At 44.3% G+C, this 22,197-nt stretch overlaps 1 protein-coding gene across 1 annotated transcript in view; it reads left to right on the top strand.

Moving 5' to 3' along the window:
• MASP1 (MBL associated serine protease 1) overlaps positions 1-22,197 on the top strand; it is a 75,485-nt gene that overhangs the window by 2,045 nt on the left and 51,243 nt on the right. Inside the window, 1 exon segment of the mRNA XM_020989031.2 lies at positions 7,764-7,995. Within this exon segment, the coding sequence (XP_020844690.1) occupies positions 7,764-7,995 (232 nt within the window).

Raw genomic sequence — 22,197 nt, forward strand, 5'->3', positions numbered from 1 at the left:
CTCATTCACTGTGGATAAGTTAGGTATGGACAGAGATTCATCAGCATTTCGCATTTCTAGAGTACTTTTTTAAAATTTCATTGGCATTTGCACCTCCCAGTGATAACTCCCTCTACCAATACAGGTCCGCAGCGCTTGTTTTCAGCTTAAAGTCACAGAGGTTTGTTCAGTTGAAGCCCATTTAGGTTTACAAAGTTTACAGTTTACAGATGGGGAAACCAAGGCTCAGAGCCTCAGAGCCAAGAGCTCAAGCTAGAAGGAGGCTCAGGGTCTGTTGGGTCCAGCCCCTCCAAGTTATGTTTGAGGAAACTGAAGCCCACAGAGTAAGCTCAGAGGTGAAGCCTGGTTCCCCTGATGCTCTCACTTTTCACGTTTTGATGCTGCTGGGCATTCTCTCTCACAGTCCTACAAGCCTGGATGCTCTGTCTCCTCATCTCTGACTAATGACTTCCCTGGCTTCTTTTAGGTCCCAAGGAAAACTCCACCTTCTACAGGAAATCTTCCCTAACACTATTAATTCCAGTGCCTTCTTTCTGTTAATTTTTTCCTATTCATCTTGCCTATAGCTTGTCTTTTATATATTTGTTTGCATGTTGTCTCCCCCAATTAGATTGTAAGCTCTTTGAGGGTAGGGAGTGTCTTTTGCTTCTTTTTGCATCTTTTGCTTAGTACAGTGACTAGTACGTAGTAGGTGCTTGATAAATGTTTATTAATTGGTTGGTTTCCTCTGAGTTACCCTGCTTGTGCAATAGCTGTGACAGAGGCAGGATCTGAACCCAGATCTCTCCTGATTCTAGGTACAGAAGTCCTTCCCCAAGCTCCAGAATGCCTCACTGGGAAGAAGTAGCCCTTCAGCTCAGCCTACCAAGGACAGGAGAGAATAATGTCTATTAGGCTAATTCAGCTTTTCTAGGTTTGACCTCATTGGAATCACAAAAGTCTGTCCCTCTGGCCTTTTCTACAGGATGAATCTTTTCGTATGTAGAAGTAAACAAATCTGAGAACCTCAAAGACTGGGACAGTTTTTGGTTTTGTTTTTTGTCTTTGTATCCTGGAAGACTAACAATGTGCCTGGTATATAGTGGGTGCTTAATAAGTGCTTGTTGAGTTGATCTTGACTTGATTGTAATGAATCCTGGTCTATTCAAAGTCAAAACAAAATCAAGGGAAAAGTGAAATGCTCCTAACCAAAGTTCCATCCGCAAGCCAATGGATTAGATGGCAGAGCCCGGCCATTCCTATTTTCTCCATCTTCCTTTTTTGCAAAGCCCCATAGCTGATCCTGCCCACCGGGAGACAAGAATGGCCCTGGGGACTTTCATTTGTATGGCGCCTTCTGTAATCACATGGCATCCCATCTGAATCCTCTGAACAGCTCTGAGAAGCCCACAGAAAGGGTGGGGCAGCTCTGGCTTCCTGGTTTCTACACCGAGCAGGTTACCTGCATGATAATCCAGCAGCTAGGTGGCACAGTGAATAGAGTACTGACCTGAGGCTCAGAAGAGTGTGAGTTCAAATCCTGTCTCAGATATTTGCTAACTGTGTGACCCTGGGAAAACTCAACCACTGCATGCGTCACTTTCTCTATCTGTAAAATAGGAGTAATAACAACACATACCCTGAAGACCTGTTGTAAGGATAAAATGAGATAATATTTGTAAAGTGCTTTGCAAACCTTCAAGTGCTATGAAAATGCTAGTTACTATTATTAATTACCTTGGGCAAGTCACTTAAGTGTTCTGAGTCTCATTCCTCGTCAGCAAAACAGGTCTAGGGAGAAGTGTGACCTAAGAACCAAAGGAGTCATTAAGACCTGGGTTTGAGCCCCATCTCTGACACTCACTGGCTAGGTGACCTTGGGCAAGTCACATTCTCTCTGGGCTGTGGGTCAACCTCTGAGACTCTAAGTTGTAGAGTTGCAGTGGTAGAGGACCTTTCCACACCAGGAGTTTCCCATCCAGAGGAACTCACTGGTCTGGACAGTTTTTCTTTTTTAAATGGGAATTATAGAAGCAACAGCTTCTACCTGAGGCTTTTCCAGGTCTCTGCCATTGCCATCCTTTCTCCTCCAAGATTATCTTGTATCTGCTTTGTATGGGTAGTGTCAATGCCTATATAGAAGCACATCTTATCTCCTCCTGTTAGAATGGAAGCTCCTTGAAGAACTATGGAAGTCAAATCTCTACCACTTATTTTTACCTTCTGTTGGGTTTTGTTTCATCTTTCTGATGGCAGGTATTGTTTCATTTTTGTCTTTGTGGCCCCACCACCCAGGACAGTGCCTGGCACACAGTAGGCATTTAATAAATGTTGACTAATAGATTACTCACAATATTATCATATGAAAAAATCAAAGGGCTATTATTAGCCGCATTTTGTAGGTAAGGAAATTGAGATTAAATCACTGAGTGAAAGTGCTATAAATTTAAAAATAGTGACTATAAGAATGAAGCCCAGGGTTTTTTAGCCCCCCTTTCTTTTGTTAATGGCTGATCTCCCCCTCCTTGGGGATAAGGGGAAGGGATATTTTCTACCTCACCTCACCTTCCCAATTCATCACAATCACAGAGCCTTGCCTTTTTTTCTTTTTTTTTAAATTTTATTAATTTATTTTGATTTATCAACAATCACTTCCATATGCTTTTGAGTTGAAAATTTTTCTCCCTCTTCCTCCCCCCTACCCTCCCCAAGACAGTGCACAATCTGATATAGGCTTTACATTTACATTCCTATTAAACATATTTTCACATTAGTGAAGTTGTAAGTAAAAATTAAAACCAATAGGAGGAACCATCAGAAAGATGAAACAAAACTCAACAGAAGGTAAAAATAAGTGGGTAGCGATTTGACTTCCATAGTTCTTTCTTTGGATGTGGACAGCATTTTCCATCCCGAGGCCTCTGGAGATGTCTTAGATCCTTGTAATGCTCAGAAAGGTTCAGTTTAACAATCTTAGTCATTGCATAACATGGCTGTTATTGTGTACAAAGTCCTCTTGGTTCTGCTCACTTCACTCAGCATTAGACCATATAAGTCTTTCCAGGTTTTTCTGAAGTCAGCCTGTTCATTTCTCATAGCACAATAGTATTCCATTACATTCATATACCACAACTTGCTCAGCCATTCCCCAATTGATGGGCATCCTCTCTTAATTTCCAATTCTTTGCCACCACAAAAAGAGCTGCTATGAATATTTTTGTACATGTGGGTCCTTTTCCCATTTGTTTGATCTCTTTGGGATATAGCCCTAGAAGTGCTATTGCTGGATCAAAGGGTATGCACATTTTTGTAGCCCTTTGGGCATAGTTCCAAATTGTTCTCTAAAATGGTTGGATCATTTCACAACTCCACCAACAATGTATTAATGTTCCAATTTTCCCACATCTTCTCCAACATTTATCATTTTCCTGTTTTGTCATGTTGGCCAATCTGGTAGGTGTGATGTGGTACCTCAGAGTTGTTTTGATTTGCATTTCTCTAATCAATAATGATTTAGAGCATTTTTTCACACGACTATAGGCTTTAATTTCTTCATCTGAGAACTGCCTGTTCATATCCTTTGACCATTTATCAATTGGGGAATGGCTTGTGTTCTTATAAATTTGTCTTAATTCTCTATATATTTTAGAAATGAGGCCTTTATCAGAAAGACTGTTGTAAAAATTCTTTCCCAATTTTCTACCTTCCTTCTAATCTTAGTTGCACTGGCATTGTTTGTGCAAAAACTTTTCAATTTAATGTAATCAAAATTATCCATTTTTCTTTTCATAATGTTCTCTATCTCCTGTTTGGTCATGAATTCTTCTGTTCTCCGTAGATCTGATAGGTAAACTATTGCTTGTTCTCCCAGTTTACTTATCGTTATCAGCCTTTACATCTAAGTCATGAACCCATCTTGCCTTTTTTTCTGATGGAAGAAGATCGTGTCCTGGGTATCAGGACTGTGACCCTTATGTTCCTCTCCAAAGACTCTGGCTGGGTTTTCTCTTTTGCTAATAGAGAACAGCTGCTGGAGACTGAAAAGGCAATGTCTTGACCAATGAGCGAAGACATTTGGGCACAGGGAGAAGGCTGGTGGTGAATTATTGTTGGCATTTACAATCCTCAGTCTGCAGCTTAAAGCAATTTACCAAGTGTACACCATGGCTTGTCCTACATATGAGGGGACATTGACTTAGAACTTTTAAAATCATTATGAGGTTGTAGAGCTGAGTGGGTGGGGGCCACGGATACAGAGTGTCATGTAAATCAGTGTTTTCCCAATCACTCCACCAAATGGTCTGGGGAAATCAAAGTCCTGTGACATGACTTGGAAAAAGAGCAATGGAGAAAGTGGACCTTTCTCACCCTTGTGCGATCTGGGGCATGCTACTGAAGGCAAGACTGGTCCTTGAGCCAAACAAGTATGTAGGACAGATAATGAGGAAGAAGATGATGTTGAAGACTCATCCCTAAAGGTGTTCCCCATTATGGGTCATCAGAGGCAATGTGGTATAATGGGTAGTATTCTGGCCTTGGAGTCATGAAGACCTAGGTTCAGATTCCACCTCTGACACTTACTGATTGTGTGATCCTGGGCCAGTTACTTAAAATCTCCGTCTCATTATTTGTAAAATGTAGTACCTCAGGTTGTTGGGAGTCTCAAATGAGATGCTGTATACAAAGTACTCTACAAACTTGAAAAGGCTATATATTGTCATCAGAGGGTCCAAACACTGAGTTTTTCCAAGTGTTGTAGGGGTTGAAGGAGCAGCACCAGAATGTTGCTTATGATATGAGCAAGAGGCTGGAGCACTATCCTTAAACATTCTGGACACAGTGAGATGTGCTTGGCGACCTTGGACATGTAACTTCCTTCCTCTGTTCCTCCGGGATCCTCTCTCAAAGATGTTGTTGATATTCTATGATCCTATTAGGGACTGTGGTTCTAGAGCTGGAAAGGACCTCCCAGACCAACTAATCTAGCGCCCCCCCCATTTTACAGAGCAGGGTCACACAGGTAAGAACAGGAAGGATTTGGATCAAAGTCATTGCTCTTTCTAACATATCATGTTACCTCTCTTGGAGACCAATTTGTTGGTTAAATGACTCCTTTTTCATTTTCTCCCCAAAAACTCAATTCCAAAAGTATTTGTTAAGCACTTACTGTATACAATGCACCGTGCTAGCACTGGGGATACAAATGCAAAAAGCAAAATTCCCCATGTTCAAGGAGCTTCCATTCTCCTAAGAGACACAATATGAATGCAGATAAATATAATGCAAAGTAATAAAAAGCAATTTAATTTTTAAAATTTTTAAATCTTTGGAACTTCTCATTTTTGGGGGCAAAAACAGACACTAAGGCAAGTCAACTATAGGGGTTTTTTTAACACTTTTTAAAAATTGAGTTCCAAATTCTTTCTGTTCCTCCCACTCCTCCTCCACAGATGGAGAAGGCAAGCAATATGATATCCATTATACATGTGAAGTCATGCAAAACATATTTCCATATTAACCATGTTGCAAGAAAAAAAGAAAGTTAAAAAATATGCTTCAAGTTGCACTCAGAGTTCATCAGTTCTCTCTCTCTCTCTAGAGGTGGATAGCATTTTTCATCATGAGTCCTTTGCAGTGATCAGAGTAGCCAAGTCTTTCACAGTTAATCATGATTGCAATGTTGCTGTTACTGTGTACAATGCTTTCCTGGTTCTGCTCACTTTACTTTGCAACAGCTCATAACAAGTCTTCCTTGGTTCTTCTAAAAGCATCCTGCTCATCATTTCTTATAGAACAACAGAATTCCATCACAATCATATACCACAACTTGTTCAGCGATTCCTCAGTTGATGGGCATCCCTTCAATTTCTAATTCTTTGCCATCACAAAAAAAAAGAGCTGCTATAAATATCTTTGTAGATATAGCTCCTTTTCCCTTTTCTTTGATCTCTTTGGGATACAGACCTAGTAGCAGTAATGTTGGGTCAAAGGGTATGCACAGTTTTATCACCCTTCAGGTCTAGTTCCAAATTATCCTCCAGAATGGTAGGACTAGTTCACAACTCCACCAACACTGCATTAGTGTACCTATTTTTCCACAACCCCTTCAGCATTTGTCATTTTCCTTTTCTTTCATGTTAGCCAATATGATAGGTGGGAGGTGGTACTTCAGGGTTGTTTTCATCTGAATTTCTCTAATCAATAGTGATCTAGAGCATTTTTTCATACGACGATAGATAATTTTGATTTCCTCTGAGAGCTGCCTGTACAAATCCTTTGACCATTTATCAATTGTTGTTGTCTAGTCATTTTTCAGTCATGTCTGACTCTTTGACCCCATTTGGGGTTTTCTTGGCAAAGATACTGGAGTGGTTTGCCATTTCCTTCTCCAACTCATTTTACAGATGAGGAAACTGAGGCAGAGTTAAGTGACTTGCCCAGGGTCACACAGCTAGTAAGTGTCTGAGGCCACATTTGAACTTAGGAAGAAAAATCCTTCTGACTCTAAGCCCAATACTCTATCCACTATGCAACCTCAATGCCATTGGGGTAAAAAAGCAATTTAAGATGGATAAAGCTATTGGAGGGAAGGAAACATCAAGAAAGGTCCAATAGAAGAAATAGCATCTGAATTGTGTTTTGATGAAAGTCAGAGACTCTGAGGAAAGAAATGAGAAGAATTGCCTTCCAGACATATAGAACAGCCTTTTCAGAGGCACAGAAGAGGAAAGGTCAAAATGGTGGCCATTTGATGGACATCCAGAAGGAGGTACCCTGTATTGACATTGTCAGTCAAGAGCTAAGCTAGAAATGGAAACCGGGGGCCCTTTTTCTCAGTCCTTGGACTGGTGGGCATGCCAGAGCACAGCTCTCAAATTGATATCCCACAGGCTGACAAAATTACACCTTCAGAAATGGGTGGGTCAACCCAATCCCAAACAATCCCTTCTACAGTGCCCCCTGCAGCGGGTCATCCAGCCTCTGTGGGAAAACCTCCAGGTCTTGCCATCAGCCAGGACCCACCCAACACAGCCCATCCCACTTGTGGGCTGCCCCAGTTAGGACATCCAGCTGAAATCTGACCTTTGGCAGGTTCTCCTCAGTGCTCCTAATGCTGCCTTCTGGGACCGAGCAGTTCTTAGCTGATCCCTCTTCCTTATAATAGCCTTGCAGACACTTGAAGGTATCTGGCACATCCCCTCTAAGAAGTAGCCCACTACCACACACACACACACACACACACACACACACACACATACACACACACCCTTCCCCCCTGCCAGGATTAGCTCAGGACAATCCACTGTTTCAGGCTTATGACCAGCCAACATTTAGCAAAAGGAAACTTGTTTCACAGCATCATGGAAATGCTCTTCAGCAAGGATCTTGCCTTGGTTCAGGTAAAAGTGGCTCTCCACACCTCTGAGTTTTCCATGGTGGCTCTCCTGGTCAGAAAGATGTGCCAAGTCTTCATATGCTGGGTCACCAGCATATTTTATTCTGAGTCACCAGGAAATTTCATCAGTGGTTCAAGTCTTAATTCCCTGGACCAGTTAAGAAGGCACTTTAAGGAAAAACTAGCCTAGCTCTTGTGAAGTAGATATTGCTCCTACAACACCCTTACATACTCACATACATGGACTGCAGGAAGTATCACAACTCAAAGAAGTCTAGCCACCCCCTGACCGTCAAGCCGAAGGCTCCGTCTGTTTTTATCAGTTCTTCCAGGCACAGGGGTCCTTGGAAAGCTGTCTGACCTCTGTCATCCCCTCCCTGTCTTTCAGGGCGTTCCTGCTGTCCTTTTCCCTGTATGTGTGTCTGCTGAGAGTGTCCACCAACATCGTGGAACTGAACGACATGTTTGGGGAGATCCAGTCCCCCAACTTCCCTGATTCCTATCCCAGTGACTCCGAAGTCACCTGGAACATCACAGTGCCAGAGGGCTTTAGGATCAAGCTGTACTTCATGCACTTTGACCTGGAATCCTCCTACCTCTGTGAATATGACTATGTGAAGGTGAGATGCCACCCTACCTGCCTAACCAAAGTTGGGGGTGGGGTTGAGAAGGGTTCTTTCTTCTGTGGCCTCCTCTGGCATTTCAGCTTCTCAAAACTCCTCCATTCCCCTCCTCTCAAGACCTTCATTTTATTCCTCGTTTTTCTAAGGACCCCTTACCTAGGTGTGTTGCCCATAAGCAATGGCTAAGCTAGGCATCTTTTTCCTCTTCCTCTAGAACATCCTCTTAGTCATGAACAGGTGATACATTTATTCATATTCCCATGCTAATGACCAATATGACCTTCATCATAAAGTAAGGTCATAGATTTAGAGTATTTGGGCGCCCTGGGGAGAAACTTCTATTCCCTTAACAGGAGTAGTCTTTTTATGCAGGCCACCTCTGCATCTGTGACAGGAAATTACTACAGAGAAGGGAGTTCCACGGCCTAAAAATTAAGTCTAGTCAGGTAGTTATTACCTGTATGAATAAGTGTTGATCATTTGATCATTGTAAACAGAGAGAAAGACAGAGAGAGAGATACAGAGTGTGAGAGACAGCGAGAGAAGAGAGAGAAACAGAGAGCAACAGAGCTAGAGATAGACATTCAGAAACAGAGGAGAGAGTGTGTGTGAGAGAGACAGAGAGAGAAGAGAAGAGAGAGAAACAGAAAACAACAGAGATAGAGAAAGATGGACATTCAGAAAGAGAGCAGAGTGAGAGAGACAGAGACAGAGAGAAAGAGATACGAGACAAAAAAAGGAAAGAAAAAAGAGAGAGAGGAGAGAGTCCCTCTATCCATATAAAGCCCTCGACACATTTCATGTTCTTCAAGATTCCCAGTCATTCAATCATCCATTTCTTCATTTATTGAGCCCCTGTCATGACCAAAGCACTGTGCTAAGACACAGAGGTAGATAAGACATGGTTGGAGCCTTCAAGGACTCAAGGAATGTCAACAAAGCAAACAAACCACTACCTATAGTATCTGGCAGACACGTACTGAGTCTAGTGGGGGTTTTGAAAAGGGAGAAATCAGGGGAGGCTTTATGAAGAAGGTGGCATTCAATCTGGACCTCAAATGCCAGTGGGTTACTAGGTGTTGTGGCACATTGAATAGCAAGGTAGCCTTCACCTTGGTTGGAACCCAACAAATTATTTAGCCATAAATATTGTGTTTGGAACTTGGGCAGTATTTTCTCATATAAATAATGGCAGTTACCATCACAGTTTAGCTCACAAGAGCATTTAAGCCCATAATGTATAGCAGGACTTTCCACGAATGTCCTTTTTTGATGTGGTAGCGTGGGAATGGGGGTGGGTGAAGACTGTACCCATTGAGACCAAGGCCTGGCAGGTCCTACTAAGGTGGAAAGGGGAAAGGGAATAAGCATTTATTAAGCACCTACTATGTGCCAGGCACTGTGCTAAGTGCTTCACAAATATTATCTCAGATCCTCATAACAACCCTGTGAGGAAGGCACTGGCATGAGCCTCATTTTACAGAGTAGGAAACTGGTGCAAACAGACATTAAATGACTTGTCCAAGTCACACAGCCAGAAAGTATCTGAGGCTGGATTTGAACTCACCTCTTCTGAACCCCAGGCCCAGTGCTCTATCTACTGAACCACCTCAATATCCAGCTAGAAAGACTTAAAAGAATGGCCCAAAGGTTTCTGTTGCCTAAGGACAAGCCAACTGAGGCATCTTGGCACCCCCATCTCCTCTTCTGTCCCCCTCTCCCACCTACCCTGCTTAGCAACGTAATCCACGCTCCCTTGAAACCTCCCTTGCAAAACTCCCATTTGCTCAGCTGGCGGGTCTCTTGTCAAGAGTCAGAGGGAAAGCAAACAGACCAAAACGTTTACAGAATGTATGGATAACTAACTGTGTATTGACCCTTCCAGGGGGACCAGGGGTATTTGCCTTTTAGAAAGATAATACTGCTTAAACCAAATGAATTCGAGAAGAGAGATAAAGAGAGACACAGACAGACAGAGACAGACAGAGAGACTTTGGATTTTTTAGGTAGAAAATCCACTACCTTCCTGCCACAGAGTCAACCCTCAAACCCACTCCCAAGACATCCTAGGTTGTTTTAGCTTGTTTAGTCTCTTTCTGTCTGAAACTTTGGATTCTTTCTTTTTTAAGGCAATTGGGGTTAAGTGACTTGTCCACAGTCACAGAGCTAGTAAGTGTCAAGTGTTTGGTCTGAGGCCGGATTTGAACTCAGGTCCTCCTGACTTCAGGGCCAGTGCTCTATCCACTGCACCACATAGCTGCCCCTGAATCTTTGGATTCTTTAAGGGGGAGGGACTGACTAGAGGATCTCTCCCAACTCTATTTCATTCAACCAATGGAGAAGGATAGAGCCAGAGCATGTGGATCTTTGTATGTTCTGGACCACCTGGCTAAAACACAAACCCTCCTTGCAGCGAGCTTACGATGGAATCCTAGCACTTTGTTGGCAGAAAAGTGCCAGTGTATTTCCCAGTTCCTATTTCAGGGTGAGAATGAAGACCAACCCAACCATGAGGGCTTGTAGGAAAATACTGATGATTAACCAGCAAGTTTTCCAGTGAGGGCCAGGCAAACAAAATTCTCGGAAGCAAGTTATGCTCACTGCAATGGACTTTGAACCAGATTATTGAATCCCAAAGTGAGGGGAAAGCTACAAACATGATGAATTTCATTCCTTTGAATTCTGACACAATTAGGTTGTAATAACCCCAGCCACACAGATTGCTATTGTTTTATTTAAGTTTTCTTCAAAGGAATCTTCTTTTGATTTGGTATCATCTGCTTTTAGGCTCCCCAACATTGTGAAGGAAAACATCAAGAGACAAACAGAAAGGATGAATGGGAGAGAGACAGACAGACACAGAGAGAGACAGAGAGAGAGAGAGAGAGAGAGAGAGAGAGAATTTATTAAGCATTTACTGTGCTGCTACCACCACTGTGCTAACTGGGAATACAAACAGAAGTGCCCAAGTATAAGCCTTTACTTTTAGCCCTATGAAATTGCATCTTATTAGATTAAACTTATTAGATCAAAGATCTAAGAGGCAAATTTGAGCTTGAGGTCAGGAACATCTTCCTAACAATTAGACCAATCCAAAAGGGCCACATCAGGAGGACAGGCAGAGATCAGTGACCACTTGACAGGTTTTTAATTCTAGAAGATTATGCACCACTGTGATGTGTTCCCCCCTCCCAATCCCCACCCAATAGCATTTGGGATTGATGTACTATTTCCTTCCTCCTCCTGACATTATCATGTATTTAACCTGTTTTATATATTGAATCTCCCCAGTGCAATCAGAGGCAGGGAATGTTTTCCTTTTGATTTTGTGTTCCTAGCCTTAGCACAAGACCTGAGGTTTATCACCCAGTTTTAAGACAAATTTCCGGGATTCAGGCTATGCTTATTCTGATGGACTTTGAACTGGAAGATTAAATCCCTTGTCTCATCCCCATCCCCTCGAATTCAGTCAACGATATGTGAAAAGGACCTCATTTAAGAAAAGAGATCTTTAGTCTATTTCTAGAGCTTTCTTAAAAGGATGCCTTCTCATCACCACATTGTGTAACTCCAACATGACGAGTGAGCCTTAAGTCCAGAAGACTATGAAGTACTCTGTCGTGGCTGACATCTTCTTCCTCGTTAACTCTACCAGGCTTGTGAGCACATGTAAACCTTCATATGTAGTGGGGCTCCCCCGGTAAGAGGTACTCAGACAAAGACTGGGTGGCCATTTGAAGACACTACGCGGGGATCTGAGTGGGGGGGGCGTTCAGGTACAGGCCACACGCCCTTTGAGATTCCTTCCTACTTAGAGAGCCTGATAGGGTACTGTGCAGTGCAGGGCATTAGGAGAAACTTGTCTCCCTGGTGCCGACAACCATTCATTCTCCATAATGTACCAAGCACCTACTGATGGACTGGACCGGTACTTGCAGGACTGGTGCAGATTGGAGCAAAATGGATTTCTTTTTGAATTTGCTTTTGGCACACAGCAGGGAAATGATGAGCACTTGTTTGTTGATTGATTGATGCTGAATGGATTGGGTTGGATGGCATGGAAAACGGCTCCATCTTTCCATAATGAATCCCTTTCTGTAGGGATTAAACACTGGACTTGGCTTAAGAAGACCTGGGTTTCAGTCCTGGCTAATAAGAAGCCCAGTTTTTTCACTTATCAACTAGGTGGCCATTGGCAAGTTTTGGAACCCCTCTGACCCCAGTGTCCTCATCCGAAAAGCAAGGAAAGCAGTGCTTAGACTGAGGGGAAGCTTTGTATAGTGGCCAGCAAGCCAGCCTTAGAATCGGTTTCCAACCTGACAGACAAATACTAGCTGTGCAATCCTGGACAAATAGAGACAACTCTCTAATACTGTAAGGAGCTGAACAAGTTCTGGTCTATGTGGGTGAAGGCAGTTTCCCCACTGAGAGCTGCCTACGCCAATGAAATCACAGGTCTGAATCAAACATCTAGAGATTTGCAGCATACAAATTCAGGTTATTGTGAGAAAAGCATCCTAGATTTAGAAGTGGAAGGGAGCTCAGAAAACACTGGAGCCACCCCTTCATTTTACAAATATAGAAACTGAGGCACAAAGAGGTGGAATAATTTGCCCCGGGGTTGCACAATCAGCAAAGTCTGACATGGGATTTGAACCCAGGTTTTCCAGCTAACTCCAGCCATCCATTATTCTGTGCCGCTTCCTTGAAGCAGTTTTGTTGTCATGCTAATGGTGGAAAATTCCTACAGACAAACCGCTTCTTTTTTCTCCCTTCCTCAAGCCAAACGTATAAAGATTGTTTCGTGGACTTTGTAAGTGGTAAAGCCCATAGTGAATATTCCTAGTGTCACTGTCAGAGACAGTGGCCATTCCGATGCTCTCAGATTGAGCAGAACATCCACCCAGCTCCCTCCCCTCCCCCAGGTCTCCCACCAGGCTGGGAGCAGTAGCTGAATCTGCCTGTGTCCTTTTTCTGATGTCCTCAAGGGCAGGCTGGGTATCTTCAGCCTGTCTTGTTCTCCACCATAGTGAGGAACACAGAGCTCAGCGCAGCGGGAAATGCTAAGTGGAGAATGTGAACGAGCAGAGTTTCTCTGAACTTTTCCCATCTGTTCCTTTCATGTAAAATAGCCTTCTCTGGTAAGAACTGCTGTCTCATCAACTGAAAGTCAGCCTTCTCCACAGGACACTCCAACCACCCCAGGTCCTGGCCCAGGCTGAGTGCAAATGTGACCCCAGTCAGGGGTTCTGGTAACCCCTCTCCCTCACCAAAAGCTGCTGGAAGCAGAGAGCAGGTGTGGAAATTCTAAACAGTGTAGGAAAAAAAACAGATTGGTCTTTGAACAGAACACCATCCCACTCTTATTCAGCTAATGTGGAGGTAAACACTTGGAGTAAAAAAGGACAATGGAAGGAAGGATAGCAGAGGCTCTCCTTTCTGCCCTGATGCATTGGCTGGATGAAGCTCTTTCTGCATTTGGTTTGAATAAAGGAGAAGAGGGAAGATGTTTGTCTGTCTGTAGGAACTCTCAGCTGTCAGCACAACAACAAAATTTTTCCAAAAAGCAGAAACTGTTTCCTAGGGCTGGACTCCTGCACAAGTTCAATGTAGTATCTAGGTCAAGGTCCCAGTCTGTAAGTGACGCGTAACCTGTAGGACCTGCAGAAGGGAGCACTGATGAGGGATAAGTAATATTAACGACTGACAGACAAAACCACAGTCCTGGACCTGCTGTAAGATTTGCCAAAGGCTTTACCCACACTCTTTCCCTTGAGTCTCACAACTACCCGGAGAGATGAGTAAACTAAGACAAAGAGAAGTTAAGTGACTTCTCCACATTTACACAGCCAGTAAGTGTCTGGGTCTTCATGCCTCCAAGGTCAGTACTCTATCCACTTCTTATCCATCAAATTCAAACACTAGATTTCTACAGATCTTGGTTCCCAAGGAGAGTTGGCCACATCTATAGACTTGAGTCAACCCAATAGCTAACACAGAAGCTAGGAGCTAGACCAGAGGGAAAGAGGAGGTGGGGCATATAGAGCTGGGGTCTAACAGCCAGTGGAGTTCTTGCATTTCCATCTGTGTCAGTGACCCTTACGTCACTCACCCAACCAGATGGTGTGTGGTGCTAACAGGCTAGTGATGGGCATTCTTTGGAGGGTACGAGCTCAATTAAATAACCACAGAGATGCCTTCCAGCTCCAAAATTCTGTCATGTGGCTTAAGCTTCAAGTCTTCCCTTTGCTAGCTATGTGACTTGGAAATCACTTAACTTCATTGGACCTCAGTTTCCTCTTCTGTAAAATGGGGGTTATGGCATCTATATTTACAGAGATATTCAGCAATCCTCCTATTACAATGTGAGGTCCTTGACAACAGGGACTGTCTTGTGTTTCTACTCATACCCCCAGTACTTAGCTCATAAAGTAAGCAGTGTTTAATGAATGCTTTTTCATTCATTCATTCACTCAAATAAGGTGAGATATGTGTGTGTGTGTGTATACATGTACATGTATATGTCTGTTCTCCATAAAGTGCTATACAATTATGATGTGACATTATGATATGAGACTGCTAAATATTAGCCTGCTTCCTTCTACCAGCCTTCAAGGCTCAGCTCATCTGGCACTTCTGCCCGGTCTTCCCCAGTGGTTTCCCCGTCCTCAGATTTTCCCAGAACATATTTTCTCTGCCTCTCTCTCCCTCCCTTCCCTACCTTGCATCACACTTTTCAGTGAACACACAGACCTTGAGCTCCTCCAGGCAAGGGACTATTGTTATTACCATGAGAGGTAGTGTGGTTGGAGTCAGGCAGACTTGGGTTCAAATCCCAGCTCAGCCGCGTAGCATTGTGTGACCCTGGGCATGTCATAACCTCTCTGGGCTTTGGTTTTCTCCTCTGTAAAATGGGCAGTTGGGCTCTTGTGAGGTGCCTTCCAGTTTGAGGTGGATGAGCCGTTGATTTTTGGATCGCCGTGCCCAGCAAAGTGTCCTGCACATAGCAGTCACTTAACAAAAGTCCGTTGGCTGAACTTGTTGTGAGCAGAGACTGCTGGGTGGTGGTTGTTGGGCTGGGCTGGGTTGGGTTTTCAGTTGTTCCTTTCACTGGATCACCCCCCCACACCCCCACCTTAACCCAGTGCTGGCACATGGACGTTGAGGGTTAGAGTCAGCTTAAAAACTGTTTGTTGACTTGACTTGACTTGGATTGGATTAGCCTGGGAGAGCAGGGACTTAGCATAATTTATGCCTCAGCTGCAAGTTTCTTTCTGGTGGTGTTTTTATTTGTCTGTTTCTTCCTGGAATTAATTCAAGTTGTGCTGTCACATGAAAGAGGGATTAGCTTGGTCCCAGAAGTAGGACTAGGAGGAGTGTATGGAAGTGGCAGAGGAGCAAACCTGGGATGGAAGAAGGCAGGAAAACCTCCCTGACAATGAGGTCTGCCCCAGAGTGGAACAGGGGCCTGGGAGCCAGTGGACAAGCCACCCTTGGGAGTCTCCAAGGGAAGGCTGGACTCATCACTAGTGATGCAGAGTGGATTTGTGTCTAGGTGAGGGTCAGAGCCATGGCTTCCTTCCAGCACCAAGATTCAGGGAAGCTGGGATTCTCAAGCTATTTTCAAACCAGGAAACTCTCACCAATTATCACCCTGCTCAAACCTCAAAATGTGTGGGAGTGACAAAAACGCTGAGGATGAGAGTGCTTTAAGCCCACCAGCCTCTTAGCAAAGCCAATAAAAGCATTGCTGTCATCAGCTGCGTCTTGTAGCAGGAAAAGACTTGGTGACAGGGCCTTGGGCAGAGGGAGACATTGGGGGATGGCCCTCCTGCCCTCACACTGGGGGCCAGATATGTCAGGGATACGATGGACCAATGATGGACCCATGTCCTCTTCTCCCCGAATACTTTTTAAAAAATTTTTTAAATTTATTTTTAGTTTTGAACAATCACTTCCTTAAGCTTTTGAGTTTTAAATTTTTCTGCCAACATGGACACTGGAAAAAGAGACCATTTTTTTATTCCCCAGTGCTCACAGTTTCCTTCCACCACATTCTTTTGGCATCGGGCTAATTCCTATTGCAGTGGTTTCAACAGCTGGGGATATTAGTCAAGCCCTGGTGCTGCTCTGACCCAGGCTGGCAGGGGCAGTAGGGAACCCCCTCCTATCCCCCATGGACACATGTGCTCCACAGAATGCCCCACTTGGCCAAAGCAATGGTACAGTTGAGGGTGGTGTTGCTCCTTCGCTCGCCCAGTCAAGTCCAGCCACATAGATGGCCCACGTGCTGGGACATTTGGCCACTGAGCAGCACAGTCCATGGACATTCCTCCATGTCATCACCTGCTAAGATTAGTGATTTGGGAGGGTGTGGTGTGGCTGCCATCACTGTCACTGCCAAATATCCTAACCATGGGCGGACTCTCAGAGTCACAGAATCTCCAAGTTGGTGACGAGCTTGGGGACCATCTAGATCAAGCCCTACCTGAGGAACAAGTAGGGGCTGGTCATCCAGCCTCTCCTTGAAGACTGCCAGCGATGGGGAACCCATTCCACTCCACGTCTCTAACAATCTCTACTTGTTGGGAAACGCTTCCTCACACCCAGCCTAAATCTTTCTCTTTGGAATTGAGAATGATAGATTTAGAGCTAGGATGAGGGAACGGAGGCCCAGAGACGTGCATGGCTTTGTCTGGAGTCACAAAGCTCATGAGAGCTTATGATGGGATTCAAACCCAAGTCTTCCTGGTTCTCAATCCAGTGCTCCCTCCACAAGGCCATGCTCCTCCTCATTCTGATCCCAGGACCAGGCAAAATCAGTCTGATCCTCCTGTTAATGGTATCCCTTCCATTACTAACTTCCTCCCAATGATTCCATGAGGCAGCTACAATCCACAACATGGTCTGTGGATTTTTTTCTTCTTAAGTCTCCTTTGAACATAGGATTATACACTTACACCCCATTTCCCTAGGCTGGATCTGAGCTCCCAAGTCAGTCACTGTTTAGAATGATGCGGTCTTCAGTAAGCCTTGCATAGAGGATAGATGGACAGCCATGTAGCTGCAAAGACCACAGTTCAAATCCAAGTCTTGACACGTACTAACTGGATGTTCCTAGGCAAGTCGCTTCACCATCAGGGCTCCAGGCAGTTGCCTCTCTAAGAGATGATACCGATCTGCACTAGGAGAAGGAATTTCCTCACCTGGGATTTGCCTCTGCCAATAAAGCCACCCTCTCCCTACCCCTTCGTTATCCCCTATTGGCAATTCCCACTTTAGCGAAGAAGAGAATGGACTCCTAGGAGCCAAACTCAGGCAGCATTTTGTCAAATAAAGTTGGGAAGATGCCCTAACTCCCGCTCCCACCCAGCTCCCTTCTAGGCAGCTTTGAATGTTACCGAGTTTCTTCCCACAGAGTCATGCCTTTTCTGGGCTCCAGGGGGACTTCAGATCCGACTCCTCCCCCTCCCCCTCCTGGGCAGGCTCCTCTGGGGACTCTAAGGCCCATGGACCCCAGAAGGGAAGCTCCCAGCCCACTTTCCATTTATCAGAGCCAGGGCAATGACAGCTCTGATGACAGTGAGCACCAAGAGTTTGAAAAAGCACAGGACCAAGAGGGATGTTCCTGCTTTGTTCAAATGCCTTCTGTGGTCTGTGACCTGATTTCCTTCAGGCCTCAGCTCCCTGAACCCAGGCACATCTGCAGGCCAAGGGTGGCCTCCTTCGAGACTCAGCAGGACCTCTTTACTGGAGGATTCTCCAGGAAGGGGGCATGTGCTGATGCAACCAGATGAGAAGCACTGCCCCCACCACACCTCTCACCTAGGTGAAAGAGGAAAGGGGCAAAGGGGACTGCCAGCCTTCCCTTGCCCCTCCCAGTCCGATGCTTAATACTCCACTTTCCTCCTGGCCTTTCAGGAAGCCCCCTGGGACATTCTCAGACACTCCCCCTCCCCTTTTCCAAGCTTCTGTCTGCCATCGTGAGTCTGTTTGTACCCTGGTCCCCAAGCCACCCTCATTGGCTTTTTCTCTCACTGTTCTCCCTCACACATCTTACACTCGGCTGGGAGAATCAAAAGCTCTCTACCACTCCTTTGCTTTCCTATCTCAGAACACATTCCTACTGCTCCTTTAGCCTTTGAATGCCAGCTGAGGCACTCAACAGATCCGCTTTAGTTTAGACTCATTTAATTAGGTAGTAGGGAGCCGTCAAAAGTTTTAAGGCAAAAGTGAAAACATGGTTAAAGTTATCTTCAGCTTCCGGCTCTTTCTAGCTCATTTGTTTGTCAAAAGGCAGCATGACATAGATGAGAGAGAAAGAGAGAGAGAGAGAGACAGAGACAGAGAGATATGCATAGATGGATAGATGGATGGATAAATAGATGGATGGATGGATAGATAAACTGAGAGAGAAATAATAGAGATAGAAATTTTATATATACATATACACATACACATACATATACACGTTTCCATCTATACACACAGGTATACACATAGAGTAGACAGAGCAGAGAGCTTACAAGGTGCTCCAAGTTCTGCGCTAAGACTGAGAATTCCAGTACCGGGAGGCAGACTCAGAAGTCCTTGCCTTCCACGTTCACACGTTCCAATGGAGGATGTCACCGTGTGAGGGGAGCTGGAAGGGAAGGCACATCTGGAAGGCGGAGTGGGCTGGGAGGCAGCACGGGCCCAGGTATACCACTGCCAAGGTCCCGCCGTGGGAGCCTCGGAGCCAGAGCCCCCCACGGGCAGTGAGGAGCAGGGGAGAGAGGGATCGGCTCCGGAGGAGAGGAGCAGGCCAGCCTGGGGTCCGCCCCAGCACTTGCTAACTTTGTGACTCTAGGCAAGTCGTTTCACCAGCTTCTGCTTCATTTTCTCCACCTCTGAGACAGGAGCAATGGCGCCACGGGTCCGAGCCCCAGGGTACTGAGATCCGAATACGATTCTCGCACTGGGTTATTTCCTGGTGATCCTGAAGGCTCTGTGGGCAGGGGAGATTCAAGGTTTTTTTCTTTGTTGGTGTTGCTTTGTCTGGCCCTACCCGTCAATTCATAAAGCGCTTTCCTATCTGTGACTTCACGCACAATAACAGAGTAGCACCGGTCAGCTTGTGCTCTCACTCCCATTTTACAGATGAGGAAACTGAGATCCAAAGAGGCTAAGGGACTTGAGAGGTAGCCAATGCAGAGAGGACTGAAGTCCCTGACCCTCACTTGCTACTCACTAGCTGTGTGACCCTGGTTAAGTCACTTAATGCCTCTGAGCCTCAGTTTCCTCATCTGTAAAATAACACCTGCACTGCCCAGCTCACAAGGTCCTCATGAGGGCTGTGCTATTTGAACATGAGCTGCTCTACTCTGTCCAAGGTCATCCTACAGTTAGTGCAAAACCGAGACTGTATCAGGGACTTCAGACTTTCCACAAAGCCAACCCAAACCAGCTTGTACCCCACAAACAGCTTTGCCCTCTCACATCTCCCTCCCCAAGAAGAGGCTCTTCAGAGACACCCACTTAGGCTGTGATCAACATAAGCTGAGTGTTTACTAAAGATTAGGCAGGACCTCTGGGCTGCCTCTGAGCTCTCGGAGCCCCTGGAAGCAGCAGTGGGGGCAGCAGCAGTGATGATAGGACCTTTATGGGGCTACAGGTACCAGGGCAGCAGTGATGATAGGACCTCTATGGGCCAGAGGCACAGAGGCAGTAGTGATGAGCTGCTAAAGGAAAAGGGGGAAGAAAATGGTTTTGAAAAGCCTAAGATTAAGTAACAGATTTTCCTCATAAATTAGGTTCATGTCTTCAGGGGTTGAAGGAATGAAAACCATGGCAGGAGAAGGTGAAACTGACAAAGCAGGAAACTCAGCCCTAACTGCACCCCAAGACACACACACATGTTATAGGAGCTCTGTGCGTACAGCAGGAAGAGGGGTGATTGGGTGAGGCTTTGTGTGTGAGTGTTCACAGGCACATCAATGTTTGATTCTGAAGTCTTTTAATTTTTGTTTTCAAGGGTGACCATAGGATCTCAAAGGGCTGGAAGGAAATGAGGGAGGGAAGATGGACCCTGTGGTAGGGATGGGATAGGGACTTTCCTGGGCTCAGCCTGGACACTGGGATCACAGGCGCTGACCACGCCGGCACCCTGAGGGCAGGTACAATGTCTATGGGGTCTGTGTTTCCTCCACACTCAGCTCAAAACAGAGCAGGCATTCAAGGAGGATAACTGACCTATGACAAACTTCATCATTTTTATTAATAATTATCATGGATGAAATTTCTGTAACCCTTTAAGACTTTTTATCTCATTTGGTTCTCACAACTCTGTGAGGTAGGTATTTTACAGATGAACAGATACTCAAGGTAAATGACCTGCCCAGGGTCACACAGCAAATAGAATCTAGAAACAGGAATGACAACAAGGTCTCCCTCACCGGAAGACCAGCAGACTTTCTAGTTCACCGTACCGGTCTCTTGATTTAATAAAAGGGTTGGGAGATCCCTGCATGCTTTGGTTCTGTAAATTTCACTGAGGGAGCTGAACATGAGACAAGATAGCCCAGGAAATAAGGACAGTTATCAGAGGAGTAGCTGGTATTTGTTTAGCATTGATTTAGTTTCTACAGTTTACAAAGTACTTTCCTCCCAACAAGGCTGTGGAATGACTAGTGTAGACATCAGCATAGCCTTCCTTTCGACAGTGGAGGAAACAGAGTTAGGATGACCTAAGTCCTCAGCCTGGCCTCAACCGCAGAAATGTTCCTAATTTGCTGGGGGGAAAGAGAAACCTGGTGCAAACTCTTCACCTCCTCAGCCTTCGTTTTCTGTATTTATGAAACAAAAAGTTTAGACTAGATGCTAAGGTTCCTTGCAATGCTAAGAACCCATGAATCTATGACTGAAATCAAAATTCAACATTTATTAAGCACCAATGGTGTGCCTACTGTGCTAAATAAACAGATCACAAAGATTTTTTAAAAACCCACAGGAATTTACGTTCTACTGAGGTGATACAACAGAGAGACACACAATCATACCATACAGTGATACACCAGTGTAAAAGGACAAATTCAAATAATTACTTTTTTTTTTACTTAGGCAATAAGCATGATAGCTTTTACGCTTTAAAAATCTTCCAATATTTCAATGTCCTCTTTTTTTGCAATCATTTCTTTTACATGACTTGACAATGTGACACAGAAATACTTAATCACTTATCATGAAACCTCACTTTTATAACATTGAATATTAAGTCTGCTTTTCTAAGTCTGGTATGAATGATTCAATGGGGTTGAAATGAAGTAAGTTCCCAAACAATTGAATCACGTTTCCCTCCATCTCTTAGATAAATTTCTTAACCTTCTATGACATATGGCATGGTCATACTACAGTATTTTCTCACTCTTTTGGAATATTTATAATTCCAGAAAAATACTGCTTCTCAAAACAGCAATCCATTTATGGGACACAATTTCTAAGCCCAAAGGAAGTAGAACATCTCCAAAACATTTTTGAGGAACCGGATGTTTTACAGTCTAATAAAGATGCCCTTTCAGCCTCATCTGGACTTCTTCTGACAGTGGTTTATGTTTAGACTTGAATGAAAAAGTTAATTGCATCAGGAAGAACTATCTTTTTCCAATCTTCAGTATTCCAGTCTTTCTATTGTCTTCTAATCCATGGCAAATATTTTTTTCTTCATATCAATGATATTTTTCTATGGGTCTTACTGTTGTTCCAACCTCAGGAAGCCTTTGTCACACTTTAGAGAAATGACAGCCCCTCGTGGTCCCTTTGAAGGTCTTTGTCTATTTTCTGAGGATTTCTTGAGCTATTTTGGAGCCAAAGTTTATGAGTTCTTGGTAGTGCTTTTCATTCCTGAGCATCTTTCCTTTGCACTTCAGTGCAATTGATTCTGTTTCTATGTAGATTTAAGTGATCGTTAAAATACTTGACCCAACAGCCACTGCAGTCTCTTTACTAGTCACTGAAGTATGCTCTTTTAAGAAGTACGACTTCTGTGCATTTCCTTAAATTAATATTTATTCCTCAAAATCAGAGAATTAGAAACACAACAAAAGAGCAATGAAAGATGTGAGTATGGTGCAGAATCTGGGACTCAAATGACAGAAAACTAAGTGCTCAATTCCTTTTCATTTGATCAAGCTCAGACATTCTGAATCAGCCTTCTATGAATAG

Source organism: Phascolarctos cinereus, unplaced genomic scaffold (genome assembly GCF_003287225.1).
Source record: "Phascolarctos cinereus isolate Bilbo 61053 unplaced genomic scaffold, phaCin_HiC Scaffold_7;HRSCAF=346, whole genome shotgun sequence".
In the NCBI taxonomy this organism is placed as follows: domain Eukaryota; kingdom Metazoa; phylum Chordata; class Mammalia; order Diprotodontia; family Phascolarctidae; genus Phascolarctos; species Phascolarctos cinereus.